Raw genomic sequence first — 18,197 nt, 5'->3', positions numbered from 1 at the left:
ACAATTTCTCATACTGTCCCTATAATAACGTAGAGATCGAGGCCTATTATTCGTTTGAAAACAGTCATACTGATATTTTAAAAAGCTCCGATACTAGAGAAAAATAAATCACAGCAATCAATTCACTTTTCATTCGTTTTTCATAAATATAATTTACAGATTACATTTTTATATTTTGGTGCTTAGTTGTATTATTGCTATGATTCTATCTGGTCCTATTACTAGAATGTTATGCTGTTGCTGAAGTTCCTTCTGGAATAAATAAAATAGGCTAATTCTATTCTATTCTATTCCCTTTCATATAGCCATAACCTGTCTAAATATATCATTCTGTTATGCACAAGTTTCTCTAATGTCCCTATAGCCTATTGGCTCAGACGGATGTTACAACAATTTGTTTCTAAGAGTTTCTGAACACAAGTTGGCCTAATGATATCAGCACTTATTCTCTTGCACACACTATTACTTTCGGCAGTGGCAGTTAGCCTATAGCGGTTGCAGCATTAGGCAAGTAGCCAAAATGTTGATAGTTCGAATACCCAAGCCAAAAAAATAAATAAATACATATGTTGATGTGCCCTTGAGCAAGGCACTTAACCCTAATAGCTCCAGGGCTGCTGTTGATAATGGCTGACCCTGGTCGTGACCCCACTATCCAAGGGTGTCTCAGGGGGAGTTGGGATATTAGATATATTTTTTAATTCAGGTGTGAAACAGGACAAATATAAGCATCCACCAAATTATTATTCTAATCTATAGCCCTCAGATATATTCATTATCTAATGTGCATGCTGCTTTAGAATTAATCAGGCAGACCAGTTTGTTTTAAACACAATGTACTTTTCTAAATACAGAGTGCTCTCTTGGTTGTAAATTCTGCTGCTACCTAAAGTGTATATTTTTTTAGACAGGTCTATTGGAGAATATGAGGCCACTATACGCCTACTTCTTGAAAACCTGACAATATTATGTTATAGGTGAGAATCACTAGATGGCGATAGTGAGTTGACTAAAGCAGTGTTGGCATCCCATGCAAAACTCCTCCAAATATCAAATAGGCCTCCTTGCTCGCACACACTTTTTCAGTTCTGCCCACAAATTTTCTATGGGATTGAGGTCAGGGCATTGTGATGGCCACTCTAATACCTTGACTTTGTTGTCAATTTGCAACAACTTTGGAAGTATGCTTGGGGTCATTGTCCATTTGCAAGACCCATTTGTGACCAAGATTTACTTCCTGACTGATGTCTTGAGATGTTGCTTCAATATATCCACGTAATTTTCCTGCCTCATGACGCCATCTATTTTGTGAAGTGCACCAGTCCCTCCTGCAGCAAAGCACCCCTACAACATGATGCTGCCACCACCGTGCTTCACTGTTAGGATGGTGTTCTTCGGCTAGCAAGCATCCCCCTTTTTCCTCCAAACATAACGATGGTCATTATGACCGAACAGTTCTATTTTTGTTTCTTCAGACCAGAGGACATTTCTCCAAAAAGTACGATATTTGTCCCCATGTGCAGTTGCAAACCGGAGTCTGGCTTTTCATTGCGGTTTTAGAGCAGTGGCTTCTTCCTTGCGGAGCAGCCTTTCAGATTATGTCAATATAGGACTCGTTTTACTGTGGATATAGATACTTTTGTACCTGTTTCCTCCAGCATCTACACAAGATCCTTTGCTGTTGTTCTGGGATTGATTTGCACTTTTCACACAAAGTACGTTCATCTCTAGGAGACAGAACGCTTCTTCTTCCTGAGCGGTATGATGGCTGTGTGGTCCCATGGTGTTTATACTTGCGTACTATTGTTTGTACAGATGAACGTGGTACTTTCAGGCATTTGGAAATTGCTCCCAACGATGAACCAGACTTGTGGAGGTCTACAATTTTTATTCTGAGGACTTGGATGATTTCTTTTGATTTTCCCATGATGTCAAGCAAAGAGGCACTGAGTTTGAAGGTAGGCCTTGATATACATCCACAGTTACACCTTCAAGTGACTCAAATAATGTCAATTAGCCAATCAGAAGCTTCTAAAGTCATAACATAATTTTCTGGAATTTCCCAAGCTGTTTAACGGCACAGTCAACTTAGTGTATGTAAACTACTGACTCACTGGAATTGTGATACAGTGAATTATAAGTGAAATAATCTGTCTAAACAATTGTTGGAAAAATTACTTGTATCATGCACAAAGTAGATCTCCTAACCGACTTGCCAAAACTATAGATCGTTAACAAGAAATGTATGGATTGGTTGAAAAACGAGTTTTAATGACTCCAACCTAAGTGTATGTAAACTGCCGACTTCAACTGTACATATGAGATGAGTAAAGAAGTATGTAAACATTATTCAAACATTACTAGTGACTCGTGTTCCATTATTAAAGTGGCCAGTGATTGCAAGTCTATATATATAGGGCAGCAGCCTCTAAGGTGCAGGGTAGCGTAATCGGGTGGAAGCCAGGCTAGTGATGGTTATTTAACAGTCTGATAGCCCTTAAGATAGAAGCTGTTTTTCAGTCTCTCAGTCCCAGCTTTGATGCACTTGTACTGACCTCGCCTTCTGGATGATAGAGGGGTGAACAGGCCACAGCTCGGGTGTTTGACATCCTTGATTAACAAATTCAGATTGTCAGTGATGTGTATACCGAGGACCTTGAAGCTTTCCACCTTCTCCACTGCGGTAACATCGATGTGGATAGGGGAATTCTCCCTCTGCTGTTTCCTGAAGTCCACAATCATCTCCTTTGAGTGATAGATTATTTTCCTGGCACCACTCTCCCAGGGCCCTCACCTCCTCCCCATATGCTGTCTTGTCATGATTGGTAATCAGACCTACTACTGTTGTGTCGTCTACAAACTTAATGATTGAGTTGGAGTTGTGCGTGGCCATGCAGTCCTGGGTGAACAGGGAGTACTGGAGGGGGCTGACCACCCACCCTTGTGGGGCCCCTGTGTTGAGGATCAGCGAATCAATAAGAATCTTTTGACAAATCAGGACACTGAAGTCACTATGAACACAAATATTACTTGAAAGTGTTAAATCAAGCACCATAGAGAAAAAGAGACTTCAGAAATGTATTGAAAACTTTATTTTGAAAGGTAGATATATTGTTGTAACATTGTACTGTATGAGATGAAGAGGGACAGTGTATATTTGATCTGTATAGTACGTAAAGGCAATAGGTTTTGTAGAAACATAAAGTGTACAGATGAGACCAATCCCAAACAATATCCCATTATACATCAACCCATAATTTCTTATGAGAGTGACCTCTTTGTAAAATACTGAATACAGAAATACCATTATAAGCCATATAACATAGCGAGGTGTGTCAATCCAGATATTAACAGTATTTCAAGTACTTTGCCTTCAGCTTTGATTATCACATTGTTATCTCTCAATTCATGCAACACCACATTATGACAACATGGCTCAACTTTGCTCATGGAATTACATACAGTGCCTTCGGGAAGAATTCAGACCCCTTGACTTTTTCCACATTTTGTCATTTTACAGCCTTACTCTAAAATGGATTAAATACAAATATTTTGTCAGCAATCTACACAAAACACCCCATAATGACAGAGCAAACACAAGTTTTTAGAAATGTTTTCAAATTTATTCCACTAAAAAAACAGATTTTTTAAATAAGTATCCAGACCCTTTGCTATGTGACTCAAAATTGAGCTCAGGTGCATCCTGTTTCTACTGATCATCCTTGAGATGTTTCTACAACTTGATTAAAGTCCACCTGTGGTAAATTCAACTGATTGGACATGATTTCTATATGAGGTCCCACAGTTGACAGTGCATGTCAGAGCAAAAACCAAACCATGACGTCGAAGGAATTGTCCGTAGATCCGGGACAGGATTGTGTCGAGGCACAGATCTGGGGAATGGTACCAAAACATTTCTGCAGCATTGAAGGGCCTCCATCATTCTTAAATGTAAGAAGTTTGGAACCACCAAGACTCTTCCTAGAGCTGGCCGCCCGGCCAAACTGAGAAATCTGAGGATAAGGGTCTTGGTTAGGGAGGTGACTAAGAACCCGATGGTCACTCTGACAGAGCTCTAGAGCTCCTCTATGGGGATGGGAGAACCTTCCAGAAGGACAACCATCTCTGCAGCACTCCACCAATCAGGCCTTTATGGTAGAGTGACCAGACGGAAGCCACTCCTCAGTAAAAGACACATGACAGCCCGCTTGGAGTTTGCCAAAAAGGCACCTAAAGACTCTCAGATCATGAGAAACAAGATTCTCTGGTCTGATGAAACCAAGATTTAACTCTTTGACCTGAATGCCAAGTGTCACGTCTGGAGGAAACCTGGAACCATCCCTTATTGTGAAGCCTGGTGGTGGCAGCATCATGCTTTGGGGATGTTTTTCAGCAGGAGGGTCTGGGAGACTAGTCAGGATCTAGGCAAAGATGAAGAGAGCAAAGTACAGAGGAATCCTTCATGAAAACCTGCTCCAGAGTGCTCAGGACCTCAGACTGGGGTGAAGGTTCACCTTCCAACAGGACAATGACCCTAGGCACACAGCCAAGAGAATGCAGGAGTTGCTTCAGCACAAGTCTCTGAATGTCCTTGAGTGGCCCAGCCAGAGCCAGGACTTGAACCCGATCGAACATCTCTGGAGAGAACTGAAAATAGCTGTGCAGCAAAGCTCCCCATGCAACCTGATAGAGCTTGAGAGGATTGTCAGAGAAGAAATGGAGAAACTACCCAAATATAGCTGTGCTAAGCTTTTAGCGTCATACCCAAGAAGAGTCGAGGATGAAATCGTTGCCAAATGTGCTTAAACAAAGTACTGTGTAAAGGGTCTGAATACTTAGGTGAATGTGATCAGTTTTTTATTTTGAATAAATTAGCAAACATTTCAAAAAAACTGTTTTTGCTTTGTCATTATCGTGTATTGTGTGTAGATTGAGGGGGAAACGATGTAATACATTTTAGAATAAGGCTGTAATCTAAAATTTTGAAAAAGTAAAGGGGTCTGAATACTTTCCAAAGGCACTGAACATGATACAATGAGGCTGTGTCCTTTTAAATGCTCAAATCTAGTGCATAATATATGTATTCATTCTTTTTGAATACATGTATTTTAGGACCTAAAATACTGGATTCAAGATGTTGCCCTCTCTCGAACACACCAAACATTTAAACAAATTGTGCAGAAATGCAAACAGGAATTAAGAAGAAGTGCTACAGCTTGGTTCCGAATAAACCTAGTTGTAACTAAGCCATACGCCTCAACTTATTCCCCTTGTTTTGAGGAGCTAGCAAGTAATGTAGGAATAGGGAGTGTCTTCTACAATACATTGGCCTTGCATACAAGCTATAATACAATATAGGTGGCCATAAAACACTGACAGGAGAGGCTTGTTTTGAGAGTCGAACTCGCAAAGTAGTTTTCTTTAATATAAACTACTGAGTGATTTATCTACTGGAGACGTTGGTCAACTCCTCCTGCAGCTGGTCGATGAGGTACTCCCCGAAGCCCCCCGAGCGGTCGCTGGTGCAGCCCACCCTACGTGCGTTGGTCAGCAGGTCTCCCAGCAGTTTGACACGGGGCACCAGCGGCCCCAGGAAGCGGCTCTTGATCACACTGGCGGAGTGCGGGTCGCTGTGCTCCTTGGACAACTGGCTGAGCTCCACCATCACGGCCATCTCCTCCTTCCACTGGCCCAGCATCAGCTCCAGGGCTGGGATCACGGCATACACCTCCTCACAGCCAGGCCTCTGGGTGAGAAAGACAGCACACACACACACACACAAAGACCGCCATTAGAATGCACTGACTAAGTCGCTCTGGATAAAACGTCTGCTAAATAACCTAAATGTTACAGACAGCATTGAAGGATAACTTGAAGGATAACTATTTTTTTTACTTGTAATAGTACTTTAAAATCGTCCCACCATTTCCTAAAATTGTAATAGTTTGCCTAATTTCAGTTTGTGACAAAACAAGCAATGCCCAGTGTAGATAATAATTTTACCATCTATACCGCTGTGAAATATATTTAAATAACAACAAATATTGTATTTTCAGTTGTTTGAAGCTGGTGTACAAAACCGAAAGTAAAAGATGCAAAAACTAAACTTATGAACGGGAAGCATAGAAATAGAGAACTTTGAACAGATCTACTGTTTCTCGGGCTTGCTTTTAATGAGAATGACAGATGTACAGTGCCTTGTAAAAGTATTAATCCCCTTGGCATTTTTCCTATTTTGTTGCATTACAACCTGTAATTTAAATTGATGTTTATTTGGATTTCATATATTGGACATACACAAAATAGTCCAAATTGGTGAAGTGAAAAAAATGTACTTGTTTAAAAAAATCTACAAAAAAGAAAAAAAGAAAAAAAGAAAAGGTGTGCGTGCATATGTATTCACCTCCTTTGCTATGAAGCCCCTAAATAAGATCTGGTGCAACCAATTACCTTCAAAAATCACATAATTAGTTATTTAAAGTCCACCTGTGTGCAATCTTAGTGTCACATGATCTGTCACATGATCTCAGTATATATACACACCTGTTCTGAAAGGCCCCAGAGTCTGCAACACCACCACCAAGCAAGCGGCACCATGAAGACCAAGGAGCTCTCCACATAGGTCATGGACAAAGTTGTGCAGAAGTACAGATCAGGGTTGGGTTATAAAATTTAAAAAAATCAGAAACTTTGAACATCCCACAAGCACTATTAAATCCATTATTAAAAAATGGAAAGAATATGGCAACACAACAAACCTGCCAAGAGAGGGCTGCCTTACCAAAACTCATGGACCAGGCAAGGAGGGCATTAATCAGAGAGGCAACAAAGAGACCAAAGATAACCCTGAAGGAGCTGCAAAGCTCCACAGTGGAGATTGAAGTATCTGTCCATAGGACCACTTTGAGCTGTACACTTCACAGAGCTGGGCTTTACAGAAGGGTGGCCAGAAAAAAAACATTGCTTAAAGAAAAAAATAAGCAAACACGTTTGGTGTTCGCCAAAAGGCATGTGGGAGACTCCCCCAAACATAAGGAAGAAGGTACTCTGGTCAGATGAGACAAAAATGCTGCTTTTTGGCCATCAAGGAAGACGCCATGTCTGGCGCAAACCCAACACCTCTTATCACCCCAAGAATACCATCTCCACAGTGAAGCATGGTGGTGGCAGCATCATGCTGCGGGGGATGTTTTTCCATCAGCAGGAACTGGGAAACTGGCCAGAATTGAAGGAATGATGGATGTCGCTAAATACAGGGAAATTCTTGAGGGAAATCTGTTTCAGTCTTCCAGAGATTTGAGACTGTGACAGAGGTTCACCTTCCAGCAGGACAATGACCCTAAGCATACTGCTAAAGCTACACTCGAGGGGTTTAAGGGGAAATATTTAAATGTCTTGGAATGGCCTAGTCAAATCCCAGACCTCAATCCAATTGAGAATCTGTGGTATAACTTAATAGATTGCTGTACACCAGCAGAACCAACTTGAAGGAGCTGAAGCAGTTTTGCCTTGAAGAATGGGCAAACATCCCAGTGGCTAGATGTGCCAAGCTTAGAGACATACCCCAAGAGATTTGCAGCTGTAATTGCTGCAAAATGTGGCTCTCCAAAGTATTGACTTTGGGGGGGGTGAATAGTTATGCACGCTCAAGTTCTGTTTTTTGCATCTTTTTTGCATCTTTAAAGTGGTATGTATGTTGTGTAAATCAAATTATACAACCCCCCCCCCAAAAAAAATATATATATTTTAATTCCAGGTTGTAAGGCAACAAAATAGGAAAAATGCCAAGGGAGGTGAATACTTTCGCAAGCAACTGTATAACTCACATTTTTAATGTGAATTTGGTCAGGTCGCCCAATTTAATCGTTTCTTAAAATCTGAAAACACTACATCCCTCCTATTTTAGCCATAATCTTTATGAAAATGAATCTGTCCAAACTGTTAAAAAAATATAAAAAATAAAAAATAAGAGGGAAAAAAATGTCCTTACTGACAAGTTTTTTTCCAAACTTCAACCAAAGTCATCTATTATTGCAGAATTGAATACACATCTTAATATTAGAACTGACAAATAGACTTGTTCAGGACATATCATTTGCCCTCACTGATCAAATGGATAACAAGGTGTCCCAAATTGCTGATGATGGACCCCTTAGCAGTCCCACACAGGTTCTATTTTACATGACTCGTAAAACTAGAGGAGGCAGAAAGAAAAACTAAAGTGGCAACGTCACCTCGTACATCTGGAAACACAATTAATGCACTGTCCTTCCGCCTGCGCATTAATCTCCCCAATTTTCCGGAACTCAGGGGAAATGTACACCCTGGCAGGCATTAGGCCTGAGCCCCAGGCAAAGCCCCAAGGTTAGGGTTTAACCCCCCCATCCCCCTTGGCCTCAGATTTCCCTAACCTGTCCAGTCTACTCACAACCCCTTATTTCTAGCCCCAAGGAGCCCCAACACCAACCAAAACACCATCTCTGAAAGGTATGTAGCAGATCCTATAGGTATTACGTTGCAACACAAGGACTTTAGGAATAATTAACGTAAACTCACCCCATTCCGTACAAATGTGCATAACTGCGACATTCAAACGAGACTGTAATGAAAACGAATGGGACTGTAAAAGATGTGTTGGCATCAAAATTCAGGGTGTGAACTACGTTTCGAGTCAGTGTTGATTGACATGGTAATACTAACAGTATTGGAGAAAATGTTTTAAAAAGCTGACCCCTCTGATGCTGTACGTTACATCGTGATCTTCACTAGTAACGTACAGCGCGCATTTGCAACTCATTTTGTGCCATACAGCCTCTTTCCATCAGGGGTAGCCCTTCTCTCACTGATTAAAATCATGCTTAACCATATACGCTTGTAAGACAACTTCATTATTTTTGTCTAAATTAATATAATTATTGCTAATATTGAACTAATATTTCTTGACTAGGGTGCCAGTTGCATTTTTTCCCCACGTCATTACTGCAAGCCATCGTGACACTCAAAAGCCAGCACAGCTGCAGTTCACTTGTGAGGGTAATGTTAGCGCAGCCCTAAATCCCTCTTCAAATTTGACACAAACCTTCAAACAGGTATGTGATGAGACATTACATAAACTATTTGTTTTATTTACATTTTAAAGTTGATTCGTTGGACAAATCGGGTGGAAAAAACCTGTTTCTTCACACATCATATTTCCCTCTTTCAAGATCACTTTGTAGCCTTCGCTTCCCACCCTACATTTTTTTAAAGGCCCGAAGGAGCTCATTGCCTTCTTGAATAATGCAGAGATGGGCATCAATGAAGGTTTCGTCATTCATTTTGTTGGAAAGGGGAGCAATTGTGATTTACATTGGTATTGATATTACAGTTGATCTGGAAGTATTATGTTTTTTGGGCGCAAAAATAAGGTAAATTGTACGGACCAAGGCGATGTACAAAAGTGAGTGAGTTTACGTTAAGGTTGCCGTTAATCTTGACAGGCAGCGTGCCGTTAATCTTGACAGGCAGCGTGCCATTAATTGTTAGAGGTCAGACACACTGAGAAAACTGATGGCCAATAGGTACATTGCACAATAGGAGGCCGTTCCTTCTCTTGCAAAAACACTACGTACCGACCTGGTACCGAAGAACCTTCCATTTCTACTTGGCTGTGAGTCAATCAGAAAGCAATTTTCCAGGTGTCATCCGCAGCCTTTATATCAGAATTGTTCTAACTAAAACAGGGCTGCATTATACTTTTTTTCCTATAGCAAGTCTTTACATATTTTACATATAGCTTGAGTTTGATCATGTGCACTTGCTCATTAGCTATCTAGCTAACGTTAGCTTGCTAACTGAGCCAGGCAGTCACACACACGAATGGGGTGGTATGCAGCACAATGCACACAAAACTAAATGCTTTACCAAACTAGCTATCTAGCAATTCTCCATTATCCCATACGATCAGTGCCAGTTCGCTTGCTAGCTAACGTTTGTTAAACAGTTAGCATCGATATTTGCAAGTTAGCACAACATAGCTTGCTAGCTGCTCCACTGACTCTCAGAAGCTAACAGGCAGCCTGCTTAATTAAAAAATGAATCCATTGTGATTGAATTATAATGTTGCTAGTTATCTAGTTGTGGCCATCTGGCTAGCTAGCCACAACATTAGCACAGATGATGCAGATATTTCACTAGATGTATAAATGTCATGCAGCTGCTTGGCGTTTCCACTCACTACCAAATATGGTGGTGAGAGGAAGTCCGTTGCCAGGCAATGGGAGAAAATGGAACGAGATGGATTTTGGCCGACATTCTGCAAATGTTCTCAATACAGTTTTCAGTTCCCAAAACTAGAATATGTTACGAACAGAGTGGACTAAGTTTTGTAAACTTTTCTATTTGCTGAAATGGACAAAAATGGCGTATAGAAGGAGTGCACAGGCTAATTGAGTTACTGCACACTTGCAATTCCCTGAGTAGGCGTTCCCTAAAGTAAACAGGCAAAATACATGCCAGAACGCACCAATAGGCTCTTGCTAACAGGCACAAGCCAAACATATCTTAAGAAAGGGACTGCCAACTTGTGTTCTGGAGTTGAGCTGTGCTATGTGAACAACAAAAAGTTGACTGCAGACACTTTCGGCAGAGCTGCTAAGAACAGTATCCTTGGTGTGTCTGATGCTTTATACCATTCATATACTGTATAGTTGCATGTAGCATTAGTGCAGAGTAAGGACTTGCAGATCCTGATCTATGTATTTGCTCAGAGTTACTACAGTAATTGTATCACACTTATTTGTGATATCATGTTCATACTAGGGCTGTCAAATGATAAAAACATTGAGTTAATCACAGGATTTGTCATGAATAATCGCAAATTTAGAATTTGCTAAAATTGAGCTGTAAATTAAGATTTTTTTTATACAAAAAGCATTACAAGAAAATTAACATCTTAATTTTGTCCAAGTCATCAAAATCAGGTAGATTGATGAAGCACAATTTATTATGTATTTTGGATATTTTCTGTATTTTTAATGCTTTCAAGCAATGTGATTATTCACGAAAAAATTGATGCACAGAAATTAGTTCATAAACTCAGCCCTAGTTCATAAACTAAGCAACAACAAAATAATGTCCCTTTTTCAGGACCTTGTCTTTCAAAGATCATTTGTAAAAATCCAGATAACTTTACAAATCTTCATTTTAAAGGGTTTAAACACTGTTTCCCATGCTTGTTCAATGAACCATAAACAATTAATGAACATGCACCTGTGGAACGGTCGTTAAGACACTAACAGCTTACAGACGGTAGGCAATTAAGGTCACAGTTAGGCCCTTCTACTGACTCTGAAAAAAACAAAAGAAAGATGCCCAGGGTCCCTGCTCATCTGCGTGAACGTGCCTTAAGCATGCTGCAAGGAGGCATGAGGACTGCAGATGTGTGAAGGGCAATGAATGGCAATATCCTTACTGTGAGACGCCTAAGACAGCGCTACAGGGAGACAGGACAGACAGCTGATCATGCTTGCAGTGGCAAAACACATGTAACAACAACTGCACTGGATTGGTACAACCGAACATCACACCTGCAGGACAGGTACAGGATGGTACCAGCCACTGCCGAGTTACACCAGGAACGCGCAATTGGACAGAGCTTGTTGTCATTGCAGGCAATCTCAACGCTGTGTGTTACAGGGAAGACATCCTCCTCCCTCATGTGGTACCCTTTCTGCAGGCTCATTCTGACATGTCCCTCCAGCATGACAATGCCACTAGCCATACTGCTCATTCTGTGCGTGATTTCCTGCAAGACAGGAATGTCCGTGTTCTGCCAAGGCCAGAGAAGAGCCCGTATCTCAATCCCTTTGAGCACGTCTGGGACCTGTTGGATCGGAGGGTGAGGGCTAGGGCCATTCCCCCCAGAAATGTCCGGGAACTTGCAGGTGCCTTGGTGGAAGAGTGGGGTAACATATCAAATCAAAGTTTATTTGTCACGCTGGCCGAATACAACTGGTGTAGACCTTACAGTGAAATGCTTACTTACAGGCTCTAACCAATAGTGCAAAAAAATGTATTAGGTGAACAATAGGTAAGTAAAGAAATAAAACGGTAAAAAGACAGTGAAAAATAACAGTACTGAGGCTATATACAGTAGTGAGGCTATATACAGTAGTGAGGCTATATACAGTAGTGAGGCTATAGAAGTAGCGAGGCTACATACAGACACCGGTTAGTCAGGCTGGCGGGTGGTGGGACACAATGCAGATAGTCCAGTTCGCCAATGTGCAGGAGCACCAGGTTGGTCGGGCCAATTGAGGTAGTATGAACATGAATGTATAGTTAAAGTGTTAAAGTGACTATGCATGTATGATAAACAGAGTAGCAGCAGCGTCAAAGAGGGGGTGGGGTGGCACACAATGCAAATAGTCCGGGTAGCCATTTGATTACCTGTTCAGGAGTCTTATGGCTTGGGGGTAAAAACTGTTGAGGAGCCATTTTGTCCTAGACTTAGCACTTGTGTACTGCTTGAAATGCGGTAGTAGAGAGAACAATCTATGACTGGGGTGGCTGGGGTCTTTGACAATTTTTAGGGCCATTCTCTGACACCGCCTGGTGTAGAAGTCCTGGATGGCAGGCAACTTAGCCCCAGTGATGTACTGGGCCGTACGCACTACCCTCTGTAGTGTCTTGTGGTCAGAGGCTGAGCAATTGCCATACCAGGCAGTGATGCAACCAGTCAGGATTCTCCTGGCGCAGCTGGAGAACTTTGAGGATCTGAGGACCCAGGCCAAATCTTTTCAGTCTCCTGAGGGGGAAAAGGCATTGTCGTGCCCTCTTCACTTCTGTCTTGGAGTGTTTGGACCATGAAAATTTGTTGGTGATGTGAACACCAAGGAACTTGAAGCTCTCAACCTGCTACACTACAGCCCCGTTGATGAGAATGGAGCGTGCTCGGTCCTCCTTTTCCTGTAGTCCACGATCATCTCCTTTGTCTTGATCACGTTGAGGGAGATGATGTTGTCCTGGCACCATACTGCCAGGTTTCTGACCTCCTCCCTATAGGCTATCTCCTCGTTGTCGGCGATCAGGTCTACCACCGTAGTGTCGTCAGCAAACTTAATGATGGTGTTGGAGTCGTGCTTGGCCACGCAGTCATGGGTGAACAGGGAGTACAGGAGGGGACTAAGCACGTACCCCTGAGGGGCCCCCGTGTTGATTATCAGCGTGGCAGATGTGTTGTTGCCTACCCTTACCACCTGGGGGTGGCCCGTCAGCAAATCCAGAATCCAGTTGCAGAGCGAGGTGTTAAGTCCCAGGGTCCTTAGCTTAGTGATGAGCTTTGAAGACACTATGGTGTTGAACATGGAGCTGTAGTCAATGATCAGCATTCTCACATAGGTGTTGTGATTCATCACAAAACCGGAAGCAACATCCGGTGAAGTAGACAAAACAAATATTGTATGTAACAAACATTTTCACCCATTGTTTACAACATGCTCAATGAAGTTAATGTTTGACAGTTTACTAAGCAACTACTGATTTAGAACCACAGCAAGTCAGCACAAAGAAACAGGAGCACTGCCTCCGCTATTCCAGCACTATTTCAACTTAAACATCCTCAAATCAACTAGATTATATCGTATATGCTTTGTCTAATACAGTAATACAGTGGCTCTCCATGGTACTGATTTCTGTGTGCGTGCGCAATTAGAAAAACATGTTTTTGACCCTACTTGTAGAGTAGATGAACGCCAATGCCATCCATCTCTAATTCATGTTGGCAAAACAGTCTATGACTGTCATACAGTAGTACACACGCTTGTAGTTTTTCATGTCCTAGACTAAGCTAGCTGGCTAAAATGCTTGCTAGCCTAACTTCCTTTCATGGGCAACAATGAACCAGCTAAGTTAGCAAGTTCCTTGGTGTCCACATCACTAACGTTCTATCATGGTCCAAACACACCAACACAGTCGAAGGGGGCATGACAACTCCCCCTGAAAAGATTTGGCATGGGCCTTCAGATCCTCAAAAAGTTCTACAGCTGCACCATTGAGAGTATCTTTACTGGCTGCATCACCGATTGGTATGCGACGTGCTTGGCATCCGACCGCAAGGCTCTACAGAGGCTAGTGCCTACGGCCTAGTACAACACTGGGGCCGAGCTCACTGTCATCCAGGACCTCTATACAAGGCGGGACCAGAGGAAGGCCCTAAAAATTGTTAAAGGGTCTAGCCACCCAAGTCATAGTGTTGTCTCTGCTACTTCACAGCAATGTCCTATACTAGGCTAGCTAGCTAAAAGTCTTGCTAGTCTAACTTCCTCGCATGGGCAAAAATGACCAGCCAAGTTAGATAGCTGGCTAGTTAATGTGAACCCACTACATCTAGGCTACATGTTGAACTTCAAAAATCAGCTGATTATCAGTTGCTATCAAACACACATGGATCTGAAGTGGACTCTCTTCCCCAATATTGTGCAGCGAATTCTATTAGATGAAATTCAAAAATGATTCAGAGGGGTTGGGTTAAATGTGGAAGACATCTCAGTTGAATGCATTCAGTTGTACAACTGACTAGGTATCACCATTTCCCTTTCCATGCCCTGCTTTAGGGTCATCCCTAGTTACCACAGACACAAAGTCATAAACCCTGCCTATTTCTACCATTTTATTCTTTAAATCTGATTCTCCACCCTAACCTCAACTCTCAACACATTGCTAAACTTATGCCTAACCTTAAATTGAGATCAAAAAGCTTATTTTTTTCAATATAATTTTGACTTTGTGGCTGGGGAAACTAGTGGAAACCCTGCTTTAGTGCCTAGAGTTAGAAGCCCATCCCCTCTCTGCTGGCAGTGGGCACACAGAATTAGAATATGTAGAATGAGCGTCTCCATTCGGGTCAACTATGCTATAATGGGTGTACTGGAGGTTCATTCTATTTCTATGAGTGGGCAGCTTTACCTGGATGTCTTTACTGCAGTACTGTCCCCCTCTGTCTGACAGGTAGTCCAGCATGGCCTCAGCCTTCGCCTGCTCGTTCACAGACTGCTCATGGAAGAACGCTGCCACTCTTGGCAAGGCAATGTCATCCTGCTCAAATATCTTGGCCTGGAAGAGTCAATACAGAGTAACTCAGGTAAGAGTTATCCACGTACAAATAGGTTATTGACATATATTGCTGTATTGGAGAGCATACAACTTTATTTATATTGTGACTCTCATAGGCTACTTGGTAAACGTAATCAACTCATGATGTCCATTTGTTTTACTCTCTCCATCCTCTTTCTCTCTTCCCCCATGTTTCTCCATCTTCCCTCCACCTCCCGTCTCCCCTCCTACTCCCCCGTCTCCCCTCCTACTCCCCTGTCTCTCCATCTCAATTTACCCTGATAGAATTTCGTAAACAAGTAACTTGCAGTTGCAGCCTATTGCTAGATGGTCGGGTCGCCCTTACCAGTGCATCAAGTATGTAAGCGACCTCCATAATCAATGTAGATACTCCGCACAAACTCTCCTCAACGATCGCTGGGAGATTCTGTTTCACTCTGCTCCCGAGAAAAGCTCGGTGAGTTTTACAGTTAGGCAGGTTGGTCTTCAATCTTTTGCCGCTTGGTTCAGCCATGTTCAAAAAGTCCCGACTGTGGTTAGATTGTAACAACAACCGCTGTTACGCAACTGCAATAAAGTAGATCGCTAACGTTACCGATCTCGATTGAACGACACTTTTTGATTGCATGTGCAATACTTAATTAATAGATCCTAATATAAAGAACTACTTACACTATAAGTGTTGTATACAGTCTTTGGTTGCAGGAGTGTAGGATAATAGAAACAGAGAAATCGTTTCCCGTTCAGCTTCTCAAGTTCATCCGGTGCGTTGAACGACACACCGCCCTACATCAAAGTGAAGAGCGACGTCAATTGCGAATAGTAGCCTACAATCAAACAACGACGAGTGAACATTGTTAGAAAGGGAGCATGTCAGCAAGAACAGTGGCTAATGCATGAACATGAATTGTAGCTTAAGCCTACTGTGATCATACTATCGAAATCCTTCATTTTGATTCAAGGGATGGGATGTTGGTCTGTGCGTCACAATTGGGTGTCAGAAAATAATTTCTGCTCGTCACCATAGAATAGATCAGAATAGAGAATAAAATAGTACAATTTGCATTGAACAGAATCACTTGCTTAGGGATACTTCACCCAAATTACAAAATGGCATTATTGGATTCCTTAACCTGTAATTCTATTGACCAGGTATGACAGCAATCCATGCTTTGGTTAAGTTTCCTGACACTGTTTCCTAATGTCATGGTACCTACAGTTGAAGTTGGAAGTTTACATACACCTTAGCCAAATACATTTAAACTCCATTTGTCACAATTCCTGACATTTTAATCCTAGTAAAAATTCCCTGTCTTAGGTCAGTTAGGATCACCACTGATTTATTTCAGCTTTTATTTATTTCATCACATTCCCAGTGGGTCAGAAGTTTACATACACTCAATTAGTATTTGTTAGCATTGCCTTTAAATTGTTTTACTTGGGACAAACATTTCAGGAAGCCTTCCACAAGCTTCCCACAATAAGTTGGGTGAATTTTGGCCCATTCCTCCTGACAGAGACTTTGTTGTCCTTAAAAGCCATTTTGCCTTAACTTTGGAAGTATGCTTAGGGTCATTTGTCCATTTGGAAGACCCATTTGCGACCGCTTTAACTTCCTGACTGATGTCTTGAGATGTTGCTTCAATATATGCACAATTTTGCTTTCTTATTACGCCATCTATTTTGTGAAGTGCAACAGTCCCTCCTGCAGCAAAGCACCCCCACAACATGATGCTGCCACCCCCGTGCTTCACAGTCGGGATGGTGTTCTTCGGCTTGCAATCCTCCCCCTTTTTTCTCCAAACATATGGCCAAACAGTTCTATTTTTGTTTCATCAGACCAGAGGACATTTCTCCAAAAAGTACAATCTTTGTCCCCATGTGCAGTTGCAAGCCGTGTTTGAACTTGCGTATTATTGTTTGTACAGATGAACGTGGTACCTTCAGGCGTTTGGAAATTGCTCCCAAGGATGAACCAGACTTGTGGAGGTCTACACATTTTTTTCTGAGGTCTTGGCTGATTTCTTTTGATTTTCCCATGATGTCAAGCAAAGAGGCACTGAGTTTGAAGGTAGGCCTTGAAATACATCCACAGGTACACCTCCAATTGACTCAAATTATGCAATTAGCCTATCAGAAGCTTCTAAAGCCATGGTGTAATTTTCTGGAATTTTCAAGCTGTTTAAAGGCACAGTCAATTTAGTGTATGTAAACTTCTGACCCACTGGAATTGTGATACAGTGAATTTTAAGTGAAATAATCTGTCTGTAAACAATTGTTGGAAAAATTACTTGTGTCATGCACAAAGTAGATGTCCTTACCGACTTGCCAAAACTATAGTTTCTTAACAAGAAATTTGTGGAGTGGTTGAAAAACAAGTTTTAATGACTCCAACCTAAGTGTATGTAAACTTCTGACTTCAACTGTATATTATCATTTTCCGTGTATAATATCCAAATGACCTATAACTGACTTTGTTGAGCTACACAGTCAACTTCAGATACTTTAGGATGCTTTGGTCATGATGTGCAGTTTTTTTTATAGGTACCATGACTTGCATGAGATTTGTACCACTCATGCTAAAACATTAACATTAGAAAACAGTGCCAGGTAAACTAAACCAAAGCGTGTCATCATGCCTTGTCCATAGACTGCTTATGGTGTAAGGACACCAATATGTTATTGTAACGGTTTTCATGCGGTGAAGGAGAGTCGGACCAAAATGCAGCGTGTAGATTGCGATCCATGTTTAATGAAAAAAAATGTAAAACACGAATCAATACAAATACTACAAAACAAAAAGAACGTAACGAAAACCGAAACAGCCTATACTAGTGTAAACTAACATAGAGACAGGAACAAGGACACTAAGGACAATCACCCACGAAACACACAAAGAATATGGCTGCCTAAATATGGTTCCCAATCAGAGACAACGATAATCACCTGACTCTGATTGAGAACCGCCTCAGGCAGCCATAGACTAACGCTAGACATCCCACAAAACCCCAAGACAAAAACACACCACAATAACCCATGTCACACCCTAGCCTGACCGAATAAATGAAGAATAAACATAATATATTTCGACCAGGGCGTGACAG

The 18,197-nt window shown here is 41.7% G+C and overlaps 1 protein-coding gene across 2 annotated transcripts; it reads right to left on the bottom strand.

Annotated features, from left to right (window-relative positions):
- Nucleotides 1-3,937: 3,937 nt before the first annotated feature.
- Nucleotides 3,938-15,874, bottom strand: LOC135509556 (ferritin, heavy subunit-like). Of its 2 annotated transcripts, XM_064930305.1 has the most exons (4): nt 15,766-15,874; nt 15,440-15,660; nt 14,947-15,093; nt 3,938-5,746 (listed from the first exon to the last, which is right to left on the bottom strand). In XM_064930305.1, the coding sequence occupies exons 2-4, from the start codon at nt 15,605-15,607 to the stop codon at nt 5,444-5,446; spliced, it is 618 nt and encodes a 205-aa protein (XP_064786377.1). In that variant the 5' UTR covers nt 15,608-15,660; nt 15,766-15,874; the 3' UTR covers nt 3,938-5,443. The 2 variants fall into 2 exon arrangements, with proteins under 2 accessions (XP_064786377.1, XP_064786376.1); XM_064930304.1 differs by having other exon boundaries at nt 15,440-15,860.
- Between the last annotated feature and the right edge of the window lie 2,323 nt (nt 15,875-18,197).

The sequence above is a fragment of the Oncorhynchus masou genome, chromosome 22, assembly GCF_036934945.1.
Source record: "Oncorhynchus masou masou isolate Uvic2021 chromosome 22, UVic_Omas_1.1, whole genome shotgun sequence".
In the NCBI taxonomy this organism is placed as follows: Eukaryota; Metazoa; Chordata; class Actinopteri; order Salmoniformes; family Salmonidae; genus Oncorhynchus; species Oncorhynchus masou.
Note: the sequence above shows the minus strand (reverse complement) of the source record. Positions and strands in the feature narration are given on the sequence as shown.